The following is a 21961-nucleotide window of genomic DNA, read 5'->3' as shown; positions in this document are numbered from 1 at the left end:
AGTCTGAACTGAGAGGCTGTAGTCTGAACTGAGACACTGTAGTCTGAACTGAAAGGCTGTAGTCTGAACTGAGAGGCTGTAGTCTGAACTGAAACGCTGTAGTCTGAACTGAGAGGCTGTAGTCTGAACTGAGAGGCTGTAGTCTGAATTGAGATGCTGTAGTCTGGATTGAGAGGCTGTAGTCTGAACTGAGACGCTATAGTCTGAACTGAGAGGCTGTAGTCTGAACTGAGAGGCTGTAGTCTGAACTGAGACGCTGTAGTCTGAACTGAGACTCTGTAGTCTGAACTGAGAGGCTGTAGTCTGAACTGAGAGGCTGTAGTCTGAACTGAGATGCTGTAGTCTGGATTGAGAGGCTGTAGTCTGAACTGAGACGCTATAGTCTGAACTGAGACGCTATAGTCTGAACTGAGAGGCTGTAGTCTGAACTGAGACGCTGTAGTCTGGATTGAGAGGCTGTAGTCTGAACTGAGACGCTATAGTCTGAACTGAGAGGCTGTAGTCTGAACTGAGAGGCTGTAGTCTGAACTGAGACGCTGTAGTCTGAACTGAGACTCTGTAGTCTGAACTGAGAGGCTGTAGTCTGAACTGAGATGCTGTAGTCTGGATTGAGAGGCTGTAGTCTGAACTGAGACGCTATAGTCTGAACTGAGACGCTATAGTCTGAACTGAGAGGCTGTAGTCTGAACTGAGACGCTGTAGTCTGAACTAGACTGTAGTCTGAACTGAGAGGCTGTAGTCTGAACTGAGAGGTTGTAGTCTGAACTGAGAGGCTGTAGTCTGAATTTAGTCGCTGTAGTCTGAACTGAGACGCTGTAGTCTGAACTGAGATGCTGTAGTCTGAACTGAGACTCTGTAGTCTGAACTGAGAGGCTGTAGTCTGAACTGAGATGCTGTAGTCTGGATTGAGAGGCTGTAGTCTGAACTGAGACGCTATAGTCTGAACTGAGACGCTATAGTCTGAACTGAGAGGCTGTAGTCTGAACTGAGACGCTGTAGTCTGAACTGAGAGGCTGTAGTCTGAACTGAGAGGTTGTAGTCTGAACTGAGAGGCTGTAGTCTGAATTTAGTCGCTGTAGTCTGAACTGAGACGCTGTAGTCTGAACTGAGAGGCTGTAGTCTGAACTGAGAGGCTGTAGTCTGAACTGAGACGCTGTAGTCTGAACTGAGAGGCTGTAGTCTGAACTGAGAGGCTGTAGTCTGAACTGAGAGGCTGTAGTCTGAACTGAGACTCTGTAGTCTGAACTGAGCTGTACTTACCTCACAGATGTCTTTGAGGTGTTTGATGTAGTCTCTCTCTGTGATCATGATCTCATTGATGACATTAGTCCTCATCTGTTCCTTACAAGGCAGGCCTGGTCCCAGAAACAGGCCCACGCCTGGCTGGTCATTCTCCCCAGCCCCAGGCTTCTCCAGCTGGGCTAGGTACTCCTCCATAGGCTCATCCTGGTTCACACGCAACTACAGGGACCAGGGAGAAAGGTACCGTTGTTATAGAATACCCTCACTAACAGATCACTAAAGTTAAGATGCAGAATGTTTTGGGGGGGACAACTGCAGCACTTACAACCCTAGCAATAATAATATATAACAAAGATAAATAAGAGAGAGTAGTTCATTTCTGTTGTCCTCAGTTCCAGAGAGAGAGAGAGAGAGAGAGAGAGAGAGAGAGAGAGAGAGAGAGACAGATGTAGAGTTCGTTGCTTACCCGGACGAAGCTGGCTGGGAACCAGCCCTCACTGTCCAGAATGCGTCCCCACCACCACTCTTTGTTGGTGGCATCCACTACCTCGATGACATCCCCCGCCTTGAAGCCCAGCTCCTGGTCGTCCATAGTGACATGGTCCCACAGCGCCTCGGCGTACACACAGCTGCCATCGCTAATCAGCTGGGGAGGGACAGACAGAGAGGGACAGACAAACAGACAGACGGGACAGCACATGTCAGTATGGGAGGATTTCATAGTGGCATAATAAAAAATGGACGTAATACAAGGTAAACAAGGTTTCTAAACTTTTTAAACAATTCTGATCAGGAAAAACTCTAGTTATGGGCTAACTAGGGGCCCTGGAGGTTTCCCTGGTCAGGAACTCCTCTGTACGTTATTCATCCAGTATGGATGACTTTGTAAAACTAGTTTATAAATAACTTCACTGGAAAGCAGAGTGGCTGATAGAGAGAGTAGAGATATGCATGATTTACAGTATGATGTAATAGGGCTGTACAGTATCACTAAACGACAACTCATCACTCTGAAACACTGCTCACCACAGACAAGGAGTACAATGTCGTTTCAACCCAGAAATGATGACTTTGTAACAACAATGTTTCTACTCTGTAGGCTAAATTTTAGCACAGACACAACATAATCATCTTTCCGCTACTGCGTTAGGTAAGCTAACTGGGTCAGGTCCTGAGTGGAAAGCATTGATTCTATTGAGTCAAGCCACTGAGACTGAGAGGGGCTTGACAGAGATCAATGTGGAGAGAATGAGAGAGAGAGAGAGAGAGAGAGAGAGACAGAGAGAGAGAGAGAGAGAGAGAGAGATAGAGGGAGAGAGAGAGAGAGAGAGAGAGAGAGAGAGAGAGAGAGAGAGAGAGAGAGAGAGAGAGAGAGAGAGAGTTAAAGAGCCTGATAAATATACACCAGTCATCATATTTCACATTGCCACATACACACACGTATAGTTGAAGTTGAAGTTTACATACACTTTAGCCAAATACATTTAAACTCAGTTTTTCACAATTCCTGACATTTAATCCTAATAAAAATTACCCATCTTTGGTCAGTTAGGATCACCACTTTATTTTAAGAATGTGAAATGTCAGAATAATAGTAGAGAGAATTATTTACTTCAGCTTTTATTTCTTTCATCACATTTCCAGTGGGTCAGAAGTTTACATACACTCAATTAGTATTTGGTAGCATTGCCTTTAAATTGTTTAACTCGGGGCAAACGTTTCGGGCAGCCTTCCACAAGCTTCCCACATTAAGTTGGGAGCTGGTGGAACTGAGTGGAACCAGTAGAGCTGGGAGCTGGTGGAACCAGTAGAGTTGGTGTAACTGAGTCAGGTTTGTAGGCCTCCTTGCTCACACACACGCTTCTTCAGTTCTGCCTACAAATTTTCTACAGGATTGAGGTCAGGGCTTTGTGATGGCCACTCCAATACCTTGACTTTGTTGTCCTTAAGCAATTTTCCACAACTTTGGAAGTATGCTTGTGGTCATTGTCCATTTGGAAGACCCATTTGCGACCAAGCTTTAACTTCCTGACTGATGTCCTGAGATGTTGCTTCAATATATCCACATAAGGGCACCAGTCCCTCCTGCAGCAAAGCACCCCCACAACATGATGCTGCCACCCCTGTGCTCTTTGTCCCCATGTGCAGTTTCAAACCGTAGTCTGGCTTTTTTTATGGCGGTTTTGGAGCAGTGGCTTCTTCCTTGCTGAGCGGTCTTTCAGGTTATGTCGATATAGGACTCGTTTTTACTGTGGATATAGATACTTTGTACCTGTTTCCTCCAGCATCTTCACACGGTCTTTTGCTGTTTTTCTGGGATTGATTTGCACTTTCTGCACCAAAGTACGTTCATCTCTAGGAGACAGAACGCGTCACCTTCCTGAGCGGTATGATGGATGTGTGGTCCCATGGTGTTTATACTTGCGTACTATTGTTTGTACAGATCAACGTGGTACCTTCAGGTGTTTGGAAAAGACTCCCAAGTATGAACCAGGTCTTGGCTGATTTCTATTGATTTTCCCATGATGTCAAGCAAAGAGGCACTGAGTTTGAAGGTAGTCCTTGAAATACATCCACAGGTACACCTCCAATTGACTCAAATTATGTCAACTAGTAACCGAAAGGTTGCAATTTCAAATCCCCGAGCTGACAAGGTACAAAACTGTCATTCTGCCCCTGAACAGGCAGTTAACCCACTGATCCTAGGCCGGTTAAATAAAGGAATAAAAATATATATATATAATTTGCCGATCAGAAGCTTTTGCCATGACATACTTTTCTGAAATTTTCCAAGCTTTTTAAAGGCACAGTCAACTTAGTGTATGTAAACTTCTGACCCACTGGAATTGTGATACAGTGAATTTTAAGTGAAATAATCTGTCTGTAAACAATTGTTGGAAAAATGACTTGTGTCATACACAAAGTAGATGTCCTAACCGACTTGCCAAAACTGTAGTTTGTTACCAAGAAATGTGTGAAGTGGTTGAAAAACAAGTTTTAATGACTCCAACCTAAGTGTCTGTAATTTTCTGACTTCAACTGTACATGCACACACAGACATACAAACTACTGCGCCAACATCATGCTGGCATTATAGTAGTACGCCTCGTCCGAATGGCCCATAAAGCAGGAGCCTACCTCCTGTTTCTGCAGTGTGAGGCAGCGTGATGTACCAGTACACCCACTGGACAGGACACTAGTCTATCTCCTGTTTCTGCAGTGTGAGGCAGCGTGATGTACCAGTACACCCACTGGACAGGACACTAGTCTATCTCCTGTTTCTGTAGTGTGAGGCAGCGTGATGTACCAGTACACCCACTGGACAGGACAATAGTCTATCTCCTGTTTCTGTAGCGTGACGTACCAGTACACCCACTGGACAGGACACTAGTCTATCTCCTGTTTCTGTAGCGTGATGTACCAGTACACCCACTGGACAGGACAATAGTCTATCTCCTGTTTCTGTAGCGTGATGTACCATTCCCCCCACTGGACAGGACAATAGTCTATCTCCTGTTTCTGTAGCGTGACGTACCAGTACACCCACTGGACAGGACACTAGTCTATCTCCTGTTTCTGTAGCGTGATGTACCAGTACACCCACTGGACAGGACAATAGTCTATCTCCTGTTTCTGTAGCGTGATGTACCAGTACACCCACTGGACAGGACAATAGTCTATCTCCTGTTTCTGCAGTGTGAGGCAGCGTGACGTACCAGTACACCCACTGGACAGGACAATAGTCTATCTCCTGTTTCTGTAGCGTGGGGCAGCGTGACCAGCACATCGCGTGGACAGAACAGAAGTCATTATTTTATTCTTGCTCAAAAGCCACAACTAACTAACTCGTACTAACGTAATTCCTCAAGCATAAGCTCCTAACCTTAATATGCTAGGCCTTTATACTGTCGAGTATAGCTGGGATGATAAACTGAAAATGATCAACACCGACCATACATCACAGGCATTTTGCTGATAACGTTAATTATGATAAGTAGCCTATACTAGAGAAACGTGAATTAAATAAGTTTTCTAATGTCGTGACTTGAATTTAACATTAATCTGAAGACTGTTTTTTTATTTGTCTTATAAACTAATTATGTTTAATTCTTACCCGATTATATTAATAATGTAATGATTAACTCATTAGGATCTGGGGCACCACGAGAGCAGTTCTTTAAAGAGTTACTCTCTCCCTAATGAAACTCTAAAAGGTCTTTACCTATCACATCTATAAACAGTCAACTTATTAATCATAACCTCGTATCATATCATCATTCTGAACAGTTGTAACCTCCTTGCATCTGCAAACATCCCATCCCAAACTCTAGGGAGTTTTTCCTAGCCAACGTGCTTCAACACCTGCATTGCTTGCTGTTTGGGGTTTTAGGCTGGGTTTCTGTACAGCACTTTGAGATTTCAGCTGATGTACGAAGGGCTATATAAATACATTTGATTTGATTTGACCTTACTTATAATTCAGTACTATACAAATCGGGTCAAGTATTTATTTACTAGCTAATTAAAGGGTAACACAGGATAAACATACACACTTAGGCCCCAGTGTTGAGGATCAGCGGGGAGGAGATGTTGTTGCCTACCCTCACCACCTGGGGGCGGCCCGTCAGGAAGTCCAGTACCCAGTTGCACAGGGCGGGGTCGAGACCCAGGGTCTCGAGATTGATGACGAGCTTGGAGGGTACTATGGTGTTGAATGCCGAGCTGTAGTCGATGAACAGCATTCTCACATAGGTATTCCTCTTGTCCAGATGGGTTAGGGCAGTGTGCAGTGTGGTTGAGATTGCATCGTCTGTGGACCTATTTGGGCGGTAAGCAAATTGGAGTGGGTCTAGGGTGTCAGGTAGGGTGGAGGTGATATGGTCCTTGACTAGTCTCTCAAAGCACTTCATGATGACGGATGTGAGTGCTACGGGGCGGTAGTCGTTTAGCTCAGTTACCTTAGCTTTCTTGGGAACAGGAACAATGGTGGCCCTCTTGAAGCATGTGGGAACAGCAGACTGGTATAGGGATTGATTGAATATGTCCGTAAACACACCGGCCAGCTGGTCTGCGCATGCTCTCAGGGCGCGGCTGTGGATGCCGTCTGGGCCTGCAGCCTTGCGAGGGTTAACACGTTTAAATGTCTTACTCACCTCGGCTGCAGTGAAGGAGAGACCGCATGTTTTCGTTGCAGGCCGTGTCAGTGGCACTGTATTGTCCTCAAAGCGGGCAAAAAAGTTATTTAGTCTGCCTGGGAGCAAGACATCCTGGTCCGTGACTGGGCTGGATATCTTCCTGTAGTCCGTGATTGACTGTAGACCCTGCCACATGCCTCTTGTGTCTGAGCCGTTGAATTGAGATTCTACTTTGTCTCTGTACTGGCGCTGAGCTTGTTTGATAGCCTTGCGGAGGGAATAGCTGCACTGTTTGTATTCGGTCATGTTACCAGACACCTTGCCCTGATTAAAAGCAGTGGTTCGCGCTTTCAGTTTCACACGAATGCTGCCATCAATCCACGGTTTCTGGTTAGGGAATGTTTTAATCGTTGCTATGGGAACGACATCTTTAACGCACATTCTACGTAGTTAAAAGGGTACATTTTCAAAAACTGTGGTGTATATTGATGTCCTAAACTTATTGTTAAATTTATCGTTATCGCATTAATTCCGTCGATTTATCGTGAGATTTTTCTCGATAGGCCCACTTCTACTGTCAAACATAGATCATATTATGATGTCACTTAGCCTATGTGTCTTTTTCTATATCTATTCTGTGGGCTACGGTGATCTATATCTCTATTTCTATGTCTATTGTGTGGGCTAAGATGATCTATGTCTCCCTGCTATAGATCCATCATCACGGTGAGGGGGACTATGGCCCTGTTGCTAGGCGACATGCCCCCACAAATCTATTCTCTCCTCTACTGGTCCTGCCATCATTATACAACTAAACACCAGAATATTTCATTTCACTGACAGTAGATATTCATCACGTGAACCAGGTTAAAGACATAATATACTAGTATTAGCTGTACTGGAATATCAATACGAGTTTGTATACTGAGGGAAAATAGAGGAAGAATCCAAACATACACACACACTCATGTGAGTGCATCTCTGCCAGGTGGTGGATGTAAACAGGGCACTACTCTCTGTGTGACTCCTTATCAGTAGCTCTGGGCCATGGTGGTACTACTGCCCTGGGCTGTGGTACTACTGCCCTGGGCTGTGGTACTACTGCCCTGGGCCGTGGTACTACTGCCCTGGGCCGTGGTACTACTGCCTTGGGCCGTGGTACTACTGCCTTGGGCCGTGGTACTACTGCCCTGGGCCGTGGTACTACTGCCATGGGCCATAGTTCTACTGCCCTGGGCCGCGGTACTACTGCTCTGGGCCATGGTACTACTCTGGGCCATGGTACTGCCCCTCTCATCTCCCCATGGGCCAGCCTCAGCTTCAAACCTGTCCCTGTCCTGAGCTGCCTCGTCACCCCTCACGGCAAAGCTCCAAGACAAGCACGGACTACAAAAGGAAAACCAGCCACGTCACGGACACCAACGTCTTAATTCCAGATAAACTAAACACCTTCTTTGGCACTTTGAGGATAATACAGTGCCACCAACGCGACACGCTACCAAGGACTGTGGGCTCTCCTTCTCTGTGGCCAACGTGAGTAAGACATTTAAACGTGTTACCCCTAGCAAGGCTGCCAGCCCAGCCTCAGAGCATGCGCAGACCAGCTGGCAGGTGTGTTTACGGAGATATTCAATATCTCTCTATCCCTGTCTAATGTCCCCACATGCTTTAAGATGGCCACCATTGTTCCTGTACCCAAGGCAAAGGTAACAGAACTAAATTTTATTGGAAGGCTCAATAACCTTGGCTTCTCAAATGACTGCCTCATCTGGTTCACCAACTACAGTGTGTGAAATCGGAGTGCCTGTTGTCCGGACCTCTGGCAGTCTCTATGGGGATGTCACAGGGTTCAATTCTAGAGCCGACTCTTTTCTCTTTATATATCAATGATGTCGCTCTTGCTGCTGGTGATTCTCTGATCCACCTCTAAGCAGACGACACCCTTCTGTATACATCTGGCCCTTCTTTGGACACTGTGTTAACAACCCTCCAGGGGAGCTTCAATGCCATACAACTCTCCTTACATGGCTTCCTTCCAACTGCTTTTAAATGCAAGTAAAACTAAGTGCATGCTCTTCAACCGATTGCTGCCCACACCCTCCCGTCCCTACTAACATCACTACTCTGGACGGTTCTGACTTAGAATTTGTGGACAACTACAAATACCGAGGTATCTGGTGACACTGTAAAATCTCCTTCCAGACTCACATTAAGCATCTCCAATCCAAAATTTTATCTAGAATCGGCTTCCTATTTCACAACAAAGCATCCTTCACTCATGCTGCCCAACATACCCTCGTAAATCTGACTATCCTACCGATCCTCGACTTCGGCGATGTCATTTACAAAATAGCCTCCAACACTCTACTCAGCAAACTGGACGTAGTCTATCACAGTGCCATCCATTTTGTCACCAAAGCCCCATATAGCACCCACCACTGCGACCTGTATGCTCTTGTTGGCTGGCACTCACTACATATTCGTCACAAACCCACTGGCTCCAGGTCATCTATGAGTCTATGCTAGGTAAAGCCCCGCCTTATCTCAGCTCACGTGTCACAATAGCAACATCCACCTGCAGCACGCAGTCCAGCAGGTATATTTCACTGGTCATCCCTAAAGCCAACACTTCCATTGGCCTTTGCAGCCAATGACTGGAACGAATTGCAAAAATCACTGAAGCTGGAGACTTATATCTCCCTCTCTAACTTTAAGCATCAGCTGTCAGAGCAACTTACCGATCACTGTACCTGTACACTGCCCATCTGTAAATAGTACACCCGACTACCTCATCCCCATGTTGTTACTTATCCTCTTGCTCTGTTGCACCCCAGTATCTCTACTTGCACATCATCATCTGCACATCTATCACTCCAGTGTTAATGCTAAATTGTAATTATTTCGCCTCCATGTCCTATTTATTGCCTTTACCTCCCTCGTCTTCTACATTTGCACACACTGTACATAGTTTTTTCTGTTGTGTAATTGACTGTACGTTTGTTAATGTGTAATTCTGTGTTGTTGTTTTTGTCGCACTGCTTTGCTTTATCTTGGCCAGGTCGCAGTTGTAAATGAGAACTTGTTCTCAACTGGCCTACCTGGTTAAATAAAGGTGTTCTCAACTGGCCTACCTGGTTAAATAAAGGTGTTCTCAACTGGCCTACCTGGTTAAATAAAGGTGTTCTCAACTGACCTACCTGGTTAAATAAAGGTGTTCTCAACTGGCCTACCTGGTTAAATAAAGGTGTTCTCAACTGGCCTACCTGGTTAAATAAAGGTGTTCTCAACTAGCCTACCTGGTTAAATAAAGGTGTTCTCAACTAGCCTACCTGGTTAAATAAAGGTGAAATAAAAATGTAATTACAACGTTCAAGCAATAACTCACCTATTCTTAACATGCTAGACCCAACCACTTACAGTACACATACACTACACATACAGTACACATACACTACACATACACTACACTACACTTACAGTACACTTACAGCACACAAACACTACACAAACACTACACATAGAGTACACTTACAGTACACTTACAGCACACAAACACTACACAAACAGTACACATACAGTACACTTACAGTACACTTATAGTACACAAACACTACACAAACACTACACTTATAGTACACATACAGTACACATACAGTACACATACAGTACACATACAGTACACATACAGTACACATACAGTACACAAACACTACACATACAGTACACATACAGTACACATACAGTACACATACAGTACACATACAGTACACAAACACTACACATACAGTACACATACAGTACACTTACAGTACACATACAGTACACATACAGTACACATACAGTACACAAACACTACACATACAGTACACATACAGTACACTTACAGTACACATACAGTACACATACAGTACACATACAGTACACAAACACTACACAAACACTACACATACAGTACACATACAGTACACATACAGTACACATACAGTACACATACAGTACACATACAGTACACAAACACTACACAAACACTACACATACAGTACACAAACAGTACACATACAGTACACATACAGTACACAAACACTACACATACAGTACACAAACACTACACAAACACTACACATACAGTACACAAACAGTACACATACAGTACACATACAGTACACATACAGTACACATACAGTACACATACAGTACACAAACAGTACACATACAGTACACATACAGTACACATACAGTACACATACAGTACACATATAGTACACATACAGTACACATACAGTACACATACAGTACACATACAGTACACATACAGTACACAAACATACACAAATAATAAAACACATCCCAGCAGTTTGCAATGTGTTCTTCTTCTCCCACACTTTCTATTCACAACATAGAAAACATTTGACTATGTACCAGACATGTACAACACGTACAGGGCAGAGTATTTGCTACCGTTCATGATGTCAACAACCCCCGTGGTGCAAGCTAGCTAACCTGTCCCTCACACATGAGCTGTGTTGGTGCTGGGCTAACCTGTCCCTCACACATGAGCTGTGTTGGTGCTGGGCTAACCTGTCCCTCACACATGAGCTGTGTTGGTGCTGGGCTAAGCAGTTCCTGTCATATAACCCCTGAACTGTGTTTGTGCTGGGCTAAGCAGTTACTGTCATATAACCCCTGAACTGTGTTGGTGCTGGGCTAAGCAGTTCCTATCATATAACCCCTGAACTGTGTTGGTGCTGGGCTAAGTTCCTGTCATATAACCCCTGAGCTGTGTTTGTGCTGGGCTAAGCAGTTCCTATCATATAACCCCTGAACTGTGTTTGTGCTGGGCTAAGCAGTTCCTATCATATAACCCCTGAGCTGTGTTTGTGCTGGGCTAAGCAGTTCCTATCATATAACCCCTGAACTGTGTTTGTGCTGGGTTAAGCAGTTCCTATCATATAACCCCTGAACTGTGTTTGTGCTGGGCTAAGCATCACCAGTCTAGATCATCCATCGGTTTGCTTTACCTGTGATCACCTCCTCTTATCCTGGGCTCCCATCCACACCAGGGGGATCTCCACCTCCCTCTCTCCTCCCCCTATCTTCCTCCTCTCTCTCTCTTCCTTGGTTGATGGTGTGTGTGTGTGAGTGTGTGAGTGAGTGTGTCGTCTGTGTGTCTGTTTACTGGAAAGCCAGGAGGAACATGAGCACTACGTTGATGACGACGAGTAACATCATGATCATGAAGACCACCACCTTCTGAGTCTCGTGGTGGAGGTTGCAGCGTAGCACGGTGTTGAGGACGCCCAAACGCTGCCGGTCACGGTGAGCGCCACCGCCATGAGCCATGACATAGGCCCCGGCTGGGCCCTCACCCCTCCCCCTCTCCGCCACTCTCCCCTCCTACCGCTTCACCGCGAAGCCTCACCGCCTGTGTTTGAGCACTTCCCTCCCTCTGTTTTCCGTGTCCTCTCTCTTCCTCTCTGACTCTCTACGTCTTCAGGATGTGAGGTAGAGCTGCAGCTTTCTTATTACATTCATTTAGTTTTTCTCCTCCCCCGTCCTCTTCTGTCGTTCCCCCGTATCTTCGTTACGTCCACACAGCGCCCCTCTAACATGGCCACCCTTTTCTTTTTTCACATTAGCTTTATTAGAAAGAATGACAAAGCCAATGTTCTCTCCTCTCTCCGTCTCTCTCTTTCTCTCTCTCCCTCCCTCTCTCTCTCTCTCCCTCTGTCTCACTCTTTCTCTCTCTCTCTCCCTCTGTCTCCCTCTTTCTCTCTCCTCTCTCCCTCCGTCTCTCTCTTTCTCTCTCCTCTCTCCCTCCGTCTCTCTTTTTCTCTCCAATGCTAAAATGGTGCCGATGTCTGCCTGGAGCCACACAACCATACATTCACCTCCCTACAGCGAGCAACCAATCTGGATGTTGAGTGTGTCTCCGTATCCTGGATACCAGGGTGGATGAGGAGGGCCTTAGCAACCCTGGGGAGGGCGGGATGGAGCGGGGGAGGATGCAGAATAATAGACTGTGTGTGCAGGAAGGGAGGGGGTGGGTGGGCTGTGTGTGTGTGTTTGTGTGTGTGTGTATGCATGTATGTGTGTGTGTGTGTGTTCGTGAGCTGCCTAGAATTTATTAGTCTCATCAGCTGATGATGGCTGGCCCAACACACAGCCTCATGCACAGACAATCTGTTTGCTTAAAACAGGAGCGATCGGGATTATTGCATCGGATACCGCTATTTTAGCCAATTAATTAAAGCTATATTAAAGCTATAACCCTTTCAATATTTTGCTACGAGAAAAACCGCAGATATTGAAAGGAGCAAGATGCAAGACTTCACTCTCACACAGCCCGTATCTGTGCAGGTGCATGGGTTCTGTTCACACTGTTACAGCCTGGTAGCCAGGGGACCAAAACAGTAAAGAAGTTGAGCCTCGTGCTTCAACGCTCTTCGTTGTTGCAGAAATGTACCCACTATTCTGTTTACTTTCTGTATCTATGTCAAATCGCTGAGTATACCTTTAACACACAATCACTTAACAGATTAAATGATTGGATTCTCCAACGCTCTCTCCCCGTCTCTATCCCCTTTCCCTCTCTCTCCCCGTCTCTATCCCCTTTCCCTCTCTCTCCCCGTCTCTATCCCCTTTCCCTCTCTCTCCCAGTCTCTATCCCCTTTCCCTCACTCTCCCCGTCTCTATCCCCTTTCCCTCTCTCTCCCCGTCTCTATCCCCTTTCCCTCTCTCTCCCCGTCTCTATCCCCTTTCCCTCACTCTCCCCGTCTCTATCCCCTTTCCCTCTCTCCCCGTCTCTATCCCCTTTCTCTCTCTCTCCCCGTCTCTATCCCCTTTCCCTCTCTCTCCCCGTCTCTATCCCCTTTCCCTCTCTCTCCCCGTCTCTATCCCCTTTCCCTCTCTCTCCCCGTCTCTATCCCCTTTCCCTCTCTCTCCCCGTCTCTATCCCCTTTCCCTCTCTCTCCCCGTCTCTATCCCATTTCCCTCTTTCTCCCCGTCTCTATCCCCTTTCCCTCTCGCTCCCCGTCTCTATCCCCTTTCCCTCTCTCTCCCCGTCTCTATCCCCTTTCCCTCTCTCTCCCCGTCTCTATCCCCTTTCCCTCTCTCTCCCCGTCTCTATCCCATTTCCCTCTCTCTCCCCGTCTCTATCCCATTTCCCTCTCCCCGTCTCTATCCCCTTTCCCTCTCTCTCCCCGTCTCTATCCCATTTCCCTCTCCCCGTCTCTATCCCATTTCCCTCTCTCTCCCCGTCTCTATCCCATTTCCCTCTCTCTCCCCATCTCTATCCCCTTTCCCTCTCTCTCCCCGTCTCTATCCCATTTCCCTCTCTCTCCCCGTCTCTATCCGCTTTCTCTCTGTCTCCCCCGTCTCTATCCCCTTTCCCTCTCTCTCCCCCTCTCTTACTCCCCCTCTCTGTCCTCCCTCTCCCCCTCTATATCCCCTCCCCCGTTTCCCTCTCTCCCACCTCTCTCTCCCTTCCCCTCTCTATATCCCCTCTCCTTTACCTCTCTCAACCAATCAGACCTCTTTACTGCCACTGCTCATCTCAACCAATCAGACCTCTTTACTGCCACTGCTCATCTCAACCAATCAGAATATGATGACCCAGACTACCTCACTCTGATTCTAATATAGACAGCACAGGAGGATGGTGGTACCTTAATTTGGGAGGTAGGTGGAAAGGTAGCCACAACATCAAACATATGGTTTCCATGGTTTCCATGTGTTTGATGTCATTCCATTCGTTCCTTTGCAGACATTACTATGAGTCGTCCTCCCCTCAGCAGCCTCCACTGACAGTCTACACAGCTGACATGTACAGTAGCTGAACATTATACTATAGGGTGGTCTTCTGGAAACAGATTCATCTTAATCCTGGACTATAAGATATTTCCATGGAGGTTTTCCAGATCAGAGGCAGCAGGGATGACCAGGGATGTTCTCTGCTTAGTGAGTCCTCCAGATCAGAGGCAGTAGGGATGACCAGGGATGTTCTCTGTTTAGTGAGTCCTCCAGATCAGAGGCAGTAGGGATGACCAGGGATGTTCTCTGTTTAGTGAGTCCTCCAGATCAGAGGCAGTAGGGATGACCAGGGATGTTCTCTGTTTAGTGAGTCCACCAGATCAGAGGCAGCAGGGAGGACCAGGGATGTTCTCTGTTTAGTGAGTCCACCAGATCAGAGGCAGTAGGGATGACCAGGGATGTTCTCTGTTTAGTGAGTCCACCAGATCAGGGGCAGTAGGGATGACCAGGGATGTTCTCTGTTTAGTGAGTCCACCAGATCAGAGGCAGTAGGGATGACCAGGGATGTTCTCTGTTTAGTGAGTCCACCAGATCAGGGGCAGTAGGGATGACCAGGGATGTTCTCTGTTTAGTGAGTCCTCCAGATCAGAGGCAGTAGGGATGGCCAGGGATGTTCTCTGTTTAGTGAGTCCACCAGATCAGAGCTAGTAGGGATGACCAGGGATGTTCTCTGTTTAGTGAGTCCACCAGATCAGAGGCAGTAGGGATGACCAGGGATGTTCTCTGTTTAGTGAGTCCACCAGATCAGGGGCAGTAGGGATGACCAGGGATGTTCTCTGTTTAGTGAGTCCACCAGATCAGAGGCAGTAGGGATGACCAGGGATGTTCTCTGTTTAGTGAGTCCACCAGATCAGGGGCAGTAGGGATGGCCAGGGATGTTCTCTGTTTAGTGAGTCCACCAGATCAGAGGTAGTAGGGATGACCAGGGATGTTCTCTGTTTAGTGAGTCCATCAGATCAGAGGCAGTAGGGATGACCAGGGATGTTCTCTGTTTAGTGAGTCCCCCAGATCAGAGGCAGTAGGAATGACCAGGGATGTTCTCTGTTTAGTGAGTCCATCAGATCAGAGGCAGTAGGGATGACCAGGGATGTTCTCTGTTTAGTGAGTCCACCAGATCAGAGGTAGTAGGGATGACCAGGGATGTTCTCTGTTTAGTGAGTCCATCAGATCAGAGGCAGTAGGGATGACCAGGGATGTTCTCTGTTTAGTGAGTCCATCAGATCAGAGGCAGTAGGGATGACCAGGGATGTTCTCTGTTTAGTGAGTCCACCAGATCAGAGGCAGTAGGGATGACCAGGGATGTTCTCTGTTTAGTGAGTCCATCAGATCAGAGGCAGTAGGGATGACCAGGGATGTTCTCTGTTTAGTGAGTCCATCAGATCAGAGGCAGTAGGGATGATCAGGGATGTTCTCTGTTTAGTGAGTCTGCCAGATCAGAGGCAGTAGGGATGACCAGGGATGTTCTCTGTTTAGTGAGTCTGCCAGATCAGAGGCAGTAGGGATGACCAGGGATGTTCTCTGTTTAGTGGGTCCACCAGATCAGAGGCAGTAGGGATGACCAGGGATGTTCTCTGTTTAGTGAGTCCTCCAGATCAGAGGCAGTAGGGAGGACCAGGGATGTTCTCTGTTTAGTGAGTCCACCAGATCAGAGGCAGTAGGGATGACCAGGGATGTTCTCTGTTTAGTGAGTCCATCAGATCAGAGGCAGTAGGGAGGACCAGGGATGTTCTCTGTTTAGTGAGTCCACCAGATCAGAGGCAGTAGGGATGACCAGGGATGTTCTCTGTTTAGTGAGTCCACCAGATCAGAGGCAGTAGGGATGACCAGGGATGTTCTCTGTTTAGTGAGTCCATCAGATCAGAGGCAGTAGGGATGACCAGGGATGTTCTCTGTTTAGTGAGTCCCCCAGATCAGAGGCAGTAGGAATGACCAGGGATGTTCTCTGTTTAGTGAGTCCATCAGATCAGAGGCAGTAGGGATGACCAGGGATGTTCTCTGTTTAGTGAGTCCACCAGATCAGAGGTAGTAGGGATGACCAGGGATGTTCTCTGTTTAGTGAGTCCATCAGATCAGAGGCAGTAGGGATGACCAGGGATGTTCTCTGTTTAGTGAGTCCATCAGATCAGAGGCAGTAGGGATGACCAGGGATGTTCTCTGTTTAGTGAGTCCACCAGATCAGAGGCAGTAGGGATGACCAGGGATGTTCTCTGTTTAGTGAGTCCATCAGATCAGAGGCAGTAGGGATGACCAGGGATGTTCTCTGTTTAGTGAGTCCATCAGATCAGAGGCAGTAGGGATGACCAGGGATGTTCTCTGTTTAGTGAGTCTGCCAGATCAGAGGCAGTAGGGATGACCAGGGATGTTCTCTGTTTAGTGAGTCTGCCAGATCAGAGGCAGTAGGGATGACCAGGGATGTTCTCTGTTTAGTGGGTCCACCAGATCAGAGGCAGTAGGGATGACCAGGGATGTTCTCTGTTTAGTGAGTCCTCCAGATCAGAGGCAGTAGGGAGGACCAGGGATGTTCTCTGTTTAGTGAGTCCACCAGATCAGAGGCAGTAGGGATGACCAGGGATGTTCTCTGTTTAGTGAGTCCATCAGATCAGAGGCAGTAGGGAGGACCAGGGATGTTCTCTGTTTAGTGAGTCCACCAGATCAGAGGTAGTAGGGATGACCAGGGATGTTCTCTGTTTAGTGAGTCCACCAGATCAGAGGCAGTAGGGATGACCAGGGATGTTCTCTGTTTAGTGAGTCCATCAGATCAGAGGCAGTAGGGATGACCAGGGATGTTCTCTGTTTAGTGAGTCCACCAGATCAGAGGCAGTAGGGATGACCAGGGATGTTCTCTGTTTAGTGAGTCCATCAGATCAGAGGCAGTAGGGATGACCAGGGATGTTCTCTGTTTAGTGAGTCCATCAGATCAGAGGCAGTAGGGATGACCAGGGATGTTCTCTGTTTAGTGAGTCCATCAGATCAGAGGCAGTAGGGATGACCAGGGATGTTCTCTGTTTAGTGAGTCCATCAGATCAGAGGCAGTAGGGATGACCAGGGATGTTCTCTGTTTAGTGAGTCCATCAGATCAGAGGCAGTAGGGATGACCAGGGATGTTCTCTGTTTAGTGAGTCCATCAGATCAGAGGCAGTAGGGATGACCAGGGATGTTCTCTGTTTAGTGAGTCCACCAGATCAGAGGCAGTAGGGATGACCAGGGATGTTCTCTGTTTAGTGAGTCCATCAGATCAGAGGCAGTAGGGATGACCAGGGATGTTCTCTGTTTAGTGAGTCCACCAGATCAGAGGCAGTAGGGATGACCAGGGATGTTCTCTGTTTAGTGAGTCCATCAGATCAGAGGCAGTAGGGATGACCAGGGATGTTCTCTGTTTAGTGAGTCCACCAGATCAGAGGCAGTAGGGATGACCAGGGATGTTCTCTGTTTAGTGAGTCCACCAGATCAGAGGCAGTAGGGATGACCAGGGATGTTCTCTGTTTAGTGAGTCCTCCAGATCAGAGGCAGTAGGGATGACCAGGGATGTTCTCTGTTTAGTGAGTCCACCAGATCAGAGGCAGTAGGGATGACCAGGGATGTTCTCTGTTTAGAGAGTCCACCAGATCAGAGGCAGTAGAGATGACCAGGGATGTTCTCTGTTTAGTGAGTCCTCCAGATCAGAGGCAGTAGGGATGACCAGGGATGTTCTCTGTTTAGTGAGTCCACCAGATCAGAGGCAGTAGGGATGACCAGGGATGTTCTCTGTTTAGTGAGTCCACCAGATCAGAGGCAGCAGGGATGACCAGGGATGTTCTCTGTTTAGTGAGTCCTCCAGATCAGAGGCAGTAGGGATGACCAGGGATGTTCTCTGTTTAGTGAGTCCTCCAGATCAGAGGCAGTAGGGATGACCAGGGATGTTCTCTGTTTAGTGAGTCCACCAGATCAGAGGCAGTAGGGATGACCAGGGATGTTCTCTGTTTAGTGAGTCCTCCAGATCAGAGGCAGTAAGGATGACCAGGGACGTTCTCTGTTTAGTGAGTCCACCAGATCAGGGGCAGTAGGGATGACCAGGGACGTTCTCTTGATAAGTGCCTGAATTGGACCCTTTTCCTGTTCTGGCTAAGTATTCAAAATGTAACAAGTTATTTTGGGTGTCAAGGAAAATCCCTTACAAAAATGTACCGTGGTACTACTATGGTACTTTTACTAATACCATGGTGTATATACCATGGTTTTAGCTTTGAAGTATAATGATAATACTGAGGTACTGTCATTGTACCTAACTATTACCATGGTATTGCATCATTTATACCATGGTATAGACGTGGATCATGGAAATACCATGGTTTTAACCTGCATTGTGCATTTTTTATTTTTTTTAACCTTTATTTAACTAGGCAAGTCAGTTAAGAACAAATTCTTATTTTCAATGACGGCCTAGAAACAGTGGGTTAACTGCCTGTTCAGGGGCAGAACGACAGATTTGTACCTTGTCAGCTCGGGGTTTGACCTTGCAACCTTCCGGTTACTAGTCCAACGCTCTAACCACTAGGCTACCCTGCCTCCACAGAGCCCATGACCTCAACCCCATTGAACACCTTTGAATGAATTGGAACGCCGACTGCCAGCCAGACCTCACTAATGCTCTTGTGGCTGAATAGAAGCAAGTCCCCACAGCAAAGTTCCCAACATCTAGTGGAAAGCCTTCCCAGAAGAGTGGAGGCTGTTTAGCAGCAAAGGGGGACCAACTCCATATTAATACTCAGGATTTTGGAATGAGATGTTCGACGAGCCACGTGTTCACATACGTTTGGCTATGTAGTGTATATGGTAGCCTGATCTTTGTCATTTTGTCGTATTATACAGTATTTCTAGTCAAGGGGTGTTGCCCTTGTTTCAGCCAGCAGAGGGAGCCACAAGGTCTAGTGGTTGGTTCATGCGCTCTCACTCTCATGGTAACCTGCCTAGACAGTGAGTCGGTTGATTGAGAGAGCCAACTGAAGAGAAACACACCAGATAAATAAAATATTATCATCAAGTTATAAAGCATAGGATATTAAACATCAAGTTAAGCGGAACGTAATGATATAATATTTGTCATTTTTGACGATGTTTTGATAGTTTAATTAATTTATAAAAGCCTGTTAGCATAGAAGCTAACGGCAGCTAAAGAAAGCTAGCCTGTCGTAGTCATGGCGACAGGACCAATGAACATTCATACAGAGTGTAAACAAAGGGAGATATTGTAACTTGAGTTTTTAGGGATTGGTTGAAAATTACATGATGAAAATGTACCTATGAGATAAGATGATAATTAATACCTTTTTACAAATAGTTTTTTAGTATGTTGGCTATTTAGAATAGTCAGTTGAATGAGAGAGAGCCAACTGAAAACTGCATTTACTGTAAGAAAGAAGCACCAGATAAACTAACTATTTTAAATCTTCAAGGTTTTAGACAGCATTCATTCTTCTCACCAGATTTCAAGGTTTAAGAGGGTACACTACACGACTAGACCATGTGTGTTGTGGTTTTTCACTATGAGTTTTAAGGGGTTCAAGAGGGTACTAGGCCTATGCTTTGCCATTGCAGAGTTAGTAGTCAATGTTGCATTATGTGAGTACTATAAATTACTATGTTTTTGGTCACTTTACCCGAAAAATGGTGGGACACAGACCATAATAATATATTGTAAACAACTGCCATGCTTTCATGTTTCACTACATGCTGTTAGTACAAAAACATTGTTATTGTACTACCATGGAAACCATGGAAACCATGGAAACCATGGAAAATACCATGGTACATTTTTTGGGGTCACTACCATGGCAGGAAAATACCATGGTACGAATGCAAATACCATTGTATTATCCTGCTATGATGGTGAACAAAAAACATGATATTTCCTTCATTGTATTACCATGGTACATTTTTGTAAGGGAAATATGGAGTAAAAATAACATTATTTTATTTAGGAATGTAGTGGAGTAAAAGTACAAATGTAAAAAATATATATATAAATAGTATAGTCAAGTACAGATACCCCCCCAAGTACTACTTTTAAGTAGTACTTAAAAGTATTATTATTAGTATTATTACTTATGTACTTTACACCACGGTCCTCATCCTTAGTTGTTCTAGCAGTGTATACTGTATGGTGTCATGCATCTATGGCATCTATGGTAACTATGGCAACAAGGCAATGACAATCCTGTGTTTACAGCCTCTGTCTCTCCCATACGGTGCATTCGGAAAGACCCCTGGACTTTTTCAACATTTTGTTACGTTATTTTGCCTTATTCTAAAGTGGATTAAATATATGTTTTTCCTCACCACTTGGGGTGGTGATTATTCACGCCAAGTGGCACCAGCGGTCTAAGGCACTGCATCTCAGTGCTAGAGACGTCACTACAGACAACCTGGTTCGAATCCAGACTATCACAACCAGCAGTGATTGGGAGTCCCATAGGGCGGCGCACAAATGGCCCAGTGTCGTCTGAGCCGGTGTAGGTCATCATTGTAAATAAACATTTGTTCTTAACTGACTTGTCTAGTTAAATAAAGGTGCTTCAAAAATATAAAACATCTACACAATACCATATACTGACAAAGCAAAAACATGTTTTTGGAAAAACAGAAATACTGTACTTACATAAGTATTCAGACCCTTTGCTATGAGACTCGAAATTGAGCTCAGGTGTATCCTGTTTCCGTTGATCATCCTTGAAATGTTCCTACAACTTGATTGGAGTCCACCTGTCTATACTGTATAATGTCCCACAGTTGAAATTGCATGTCAGAGCAAAAACCAAGCCATGAGGTTGAAGGAATTGTACATAGAGCTCCAAGACAGGATTGTGTCAAGGCACAGATCTGGGGAAGGGTACCAAAACATCTCCAAGAACACAGTGGCTTCCATCCTGATTAAAATGGAAGAAGTTTGGAACCACAAAGACTCTTCCTAGAGCTGGCTGCCCGGCCAAACTGAGCAATTGGGGGAGAAGGGCCTTGGTCAGGGATGTGACCAAGAACCCGATGGGCAATCTGACAGAGCTCCAGGGTTCCTCTGTGGAGATGGGAGAACCTTCAAGAAGGACAACCATCTCTGCAGGACTCCACCAATCAGGCTTTTATGGTAGAGTGGCCAGACGGAAGCCACTCCTCAGTAAAAGCACATGACAGCCCGCCTGGAGTTTGCCAAAAGGCATCTAAAGGACTCTCAGGCCATGAGAAACAAGATTCTCTGGTCTGATGAAACCAAGATTGAACTCTTTGGACTGAATGCCAAGCATCACATCTGGAGGAAACCGGGCACCATCTCTACGGTGAAGGAGACTGGGAGACTTCTCAGGATCGAGGGAACGATGAACGGAGCAAAGTACAGAGAGATCCTTGATGAAAACCTGCTCCAGAGCGCTCAGGACCTCAGACAGGAGTGAAGGATCACCTTCCACCAGGACATCGACTGTAAGCACACAGCCAAGACAACGCAGGAGTGACTTCGGGAAAAGTCTCTGAATGTCCTTGAGTGGCCCGGCCAGAACCCAGACTTGCACACGATCAAACATTTCTGGAGAAACCTGAAAATAGCTGTGCAGTGACGCTCCCCATCCAACCTGACAGGGCTTGAGAGAATCTGCAGAGAAGAATGGGAGAAACTCCCCAAATAAAGGTGTGCCAAGCTTGTAGCTTCATACCCAAGAAGAATCAAGGATGTAATCGCTGCCAAAGGTGCTTCAACAAAGTACTGAGTAAAGGGTCTGAATGTGATATTTAAGTTTTTTAGAACCATT

General features: G+C 46.2%; 1 protein-coding gene across 3 annotated transcripts in view; it reads right to left on the bottom strand.

The window, feature by feature from the left end:
• LOC109900112 (rho guanine nucleotide exchange factor 4) overlaps positions 1-21961 on the bottom strand; it is a 96291-nt gene that overhangs the window by 16729 nt on the left and 57601 nt on the right. For 2 of the 3 annotated variants that reach the window (XM_031836398.1, XM_031836399.1), the window contains 2 exons: positions 1709-1888; positions 1261-1461 (listed from right to left, as the gene is read on the bottom strand). In XM_031836398.1, coding sequence (XP_031692258.1) covers positions 1261-1461; positions 1709-1888 — 381 coding nt within the window. Of the gene's footprint in view, positions 1-1260; positions 1462-1708; positions 1889-11395; positions 12305-21961 lie in introns of those variants that run through there. The other variant, XM_031836400.1, reaches the window with a different exon arrangement.

Source organism: Oncorhynchus kisutch, linkage group LG11 (assembly GCF_002021735.2).
Source record: "Oncorhynchus kisutch isolate 150728-3 linkage group LG11, Okis_V2, whole genome shotgun sequence".
Classification (NCBI taxonomy): domain Eukaryota; kingdom Metazoa; phylum Chordata; class Actinopteri; order Salmoniformes; family Salmonidae; genus Oncorhynchus; species Oncorhynchus kisutch.
Note: the sequence above shows the minus strand (reverse complement) of the source record. Positions and strands in the feature narration are given on the sequence as shown.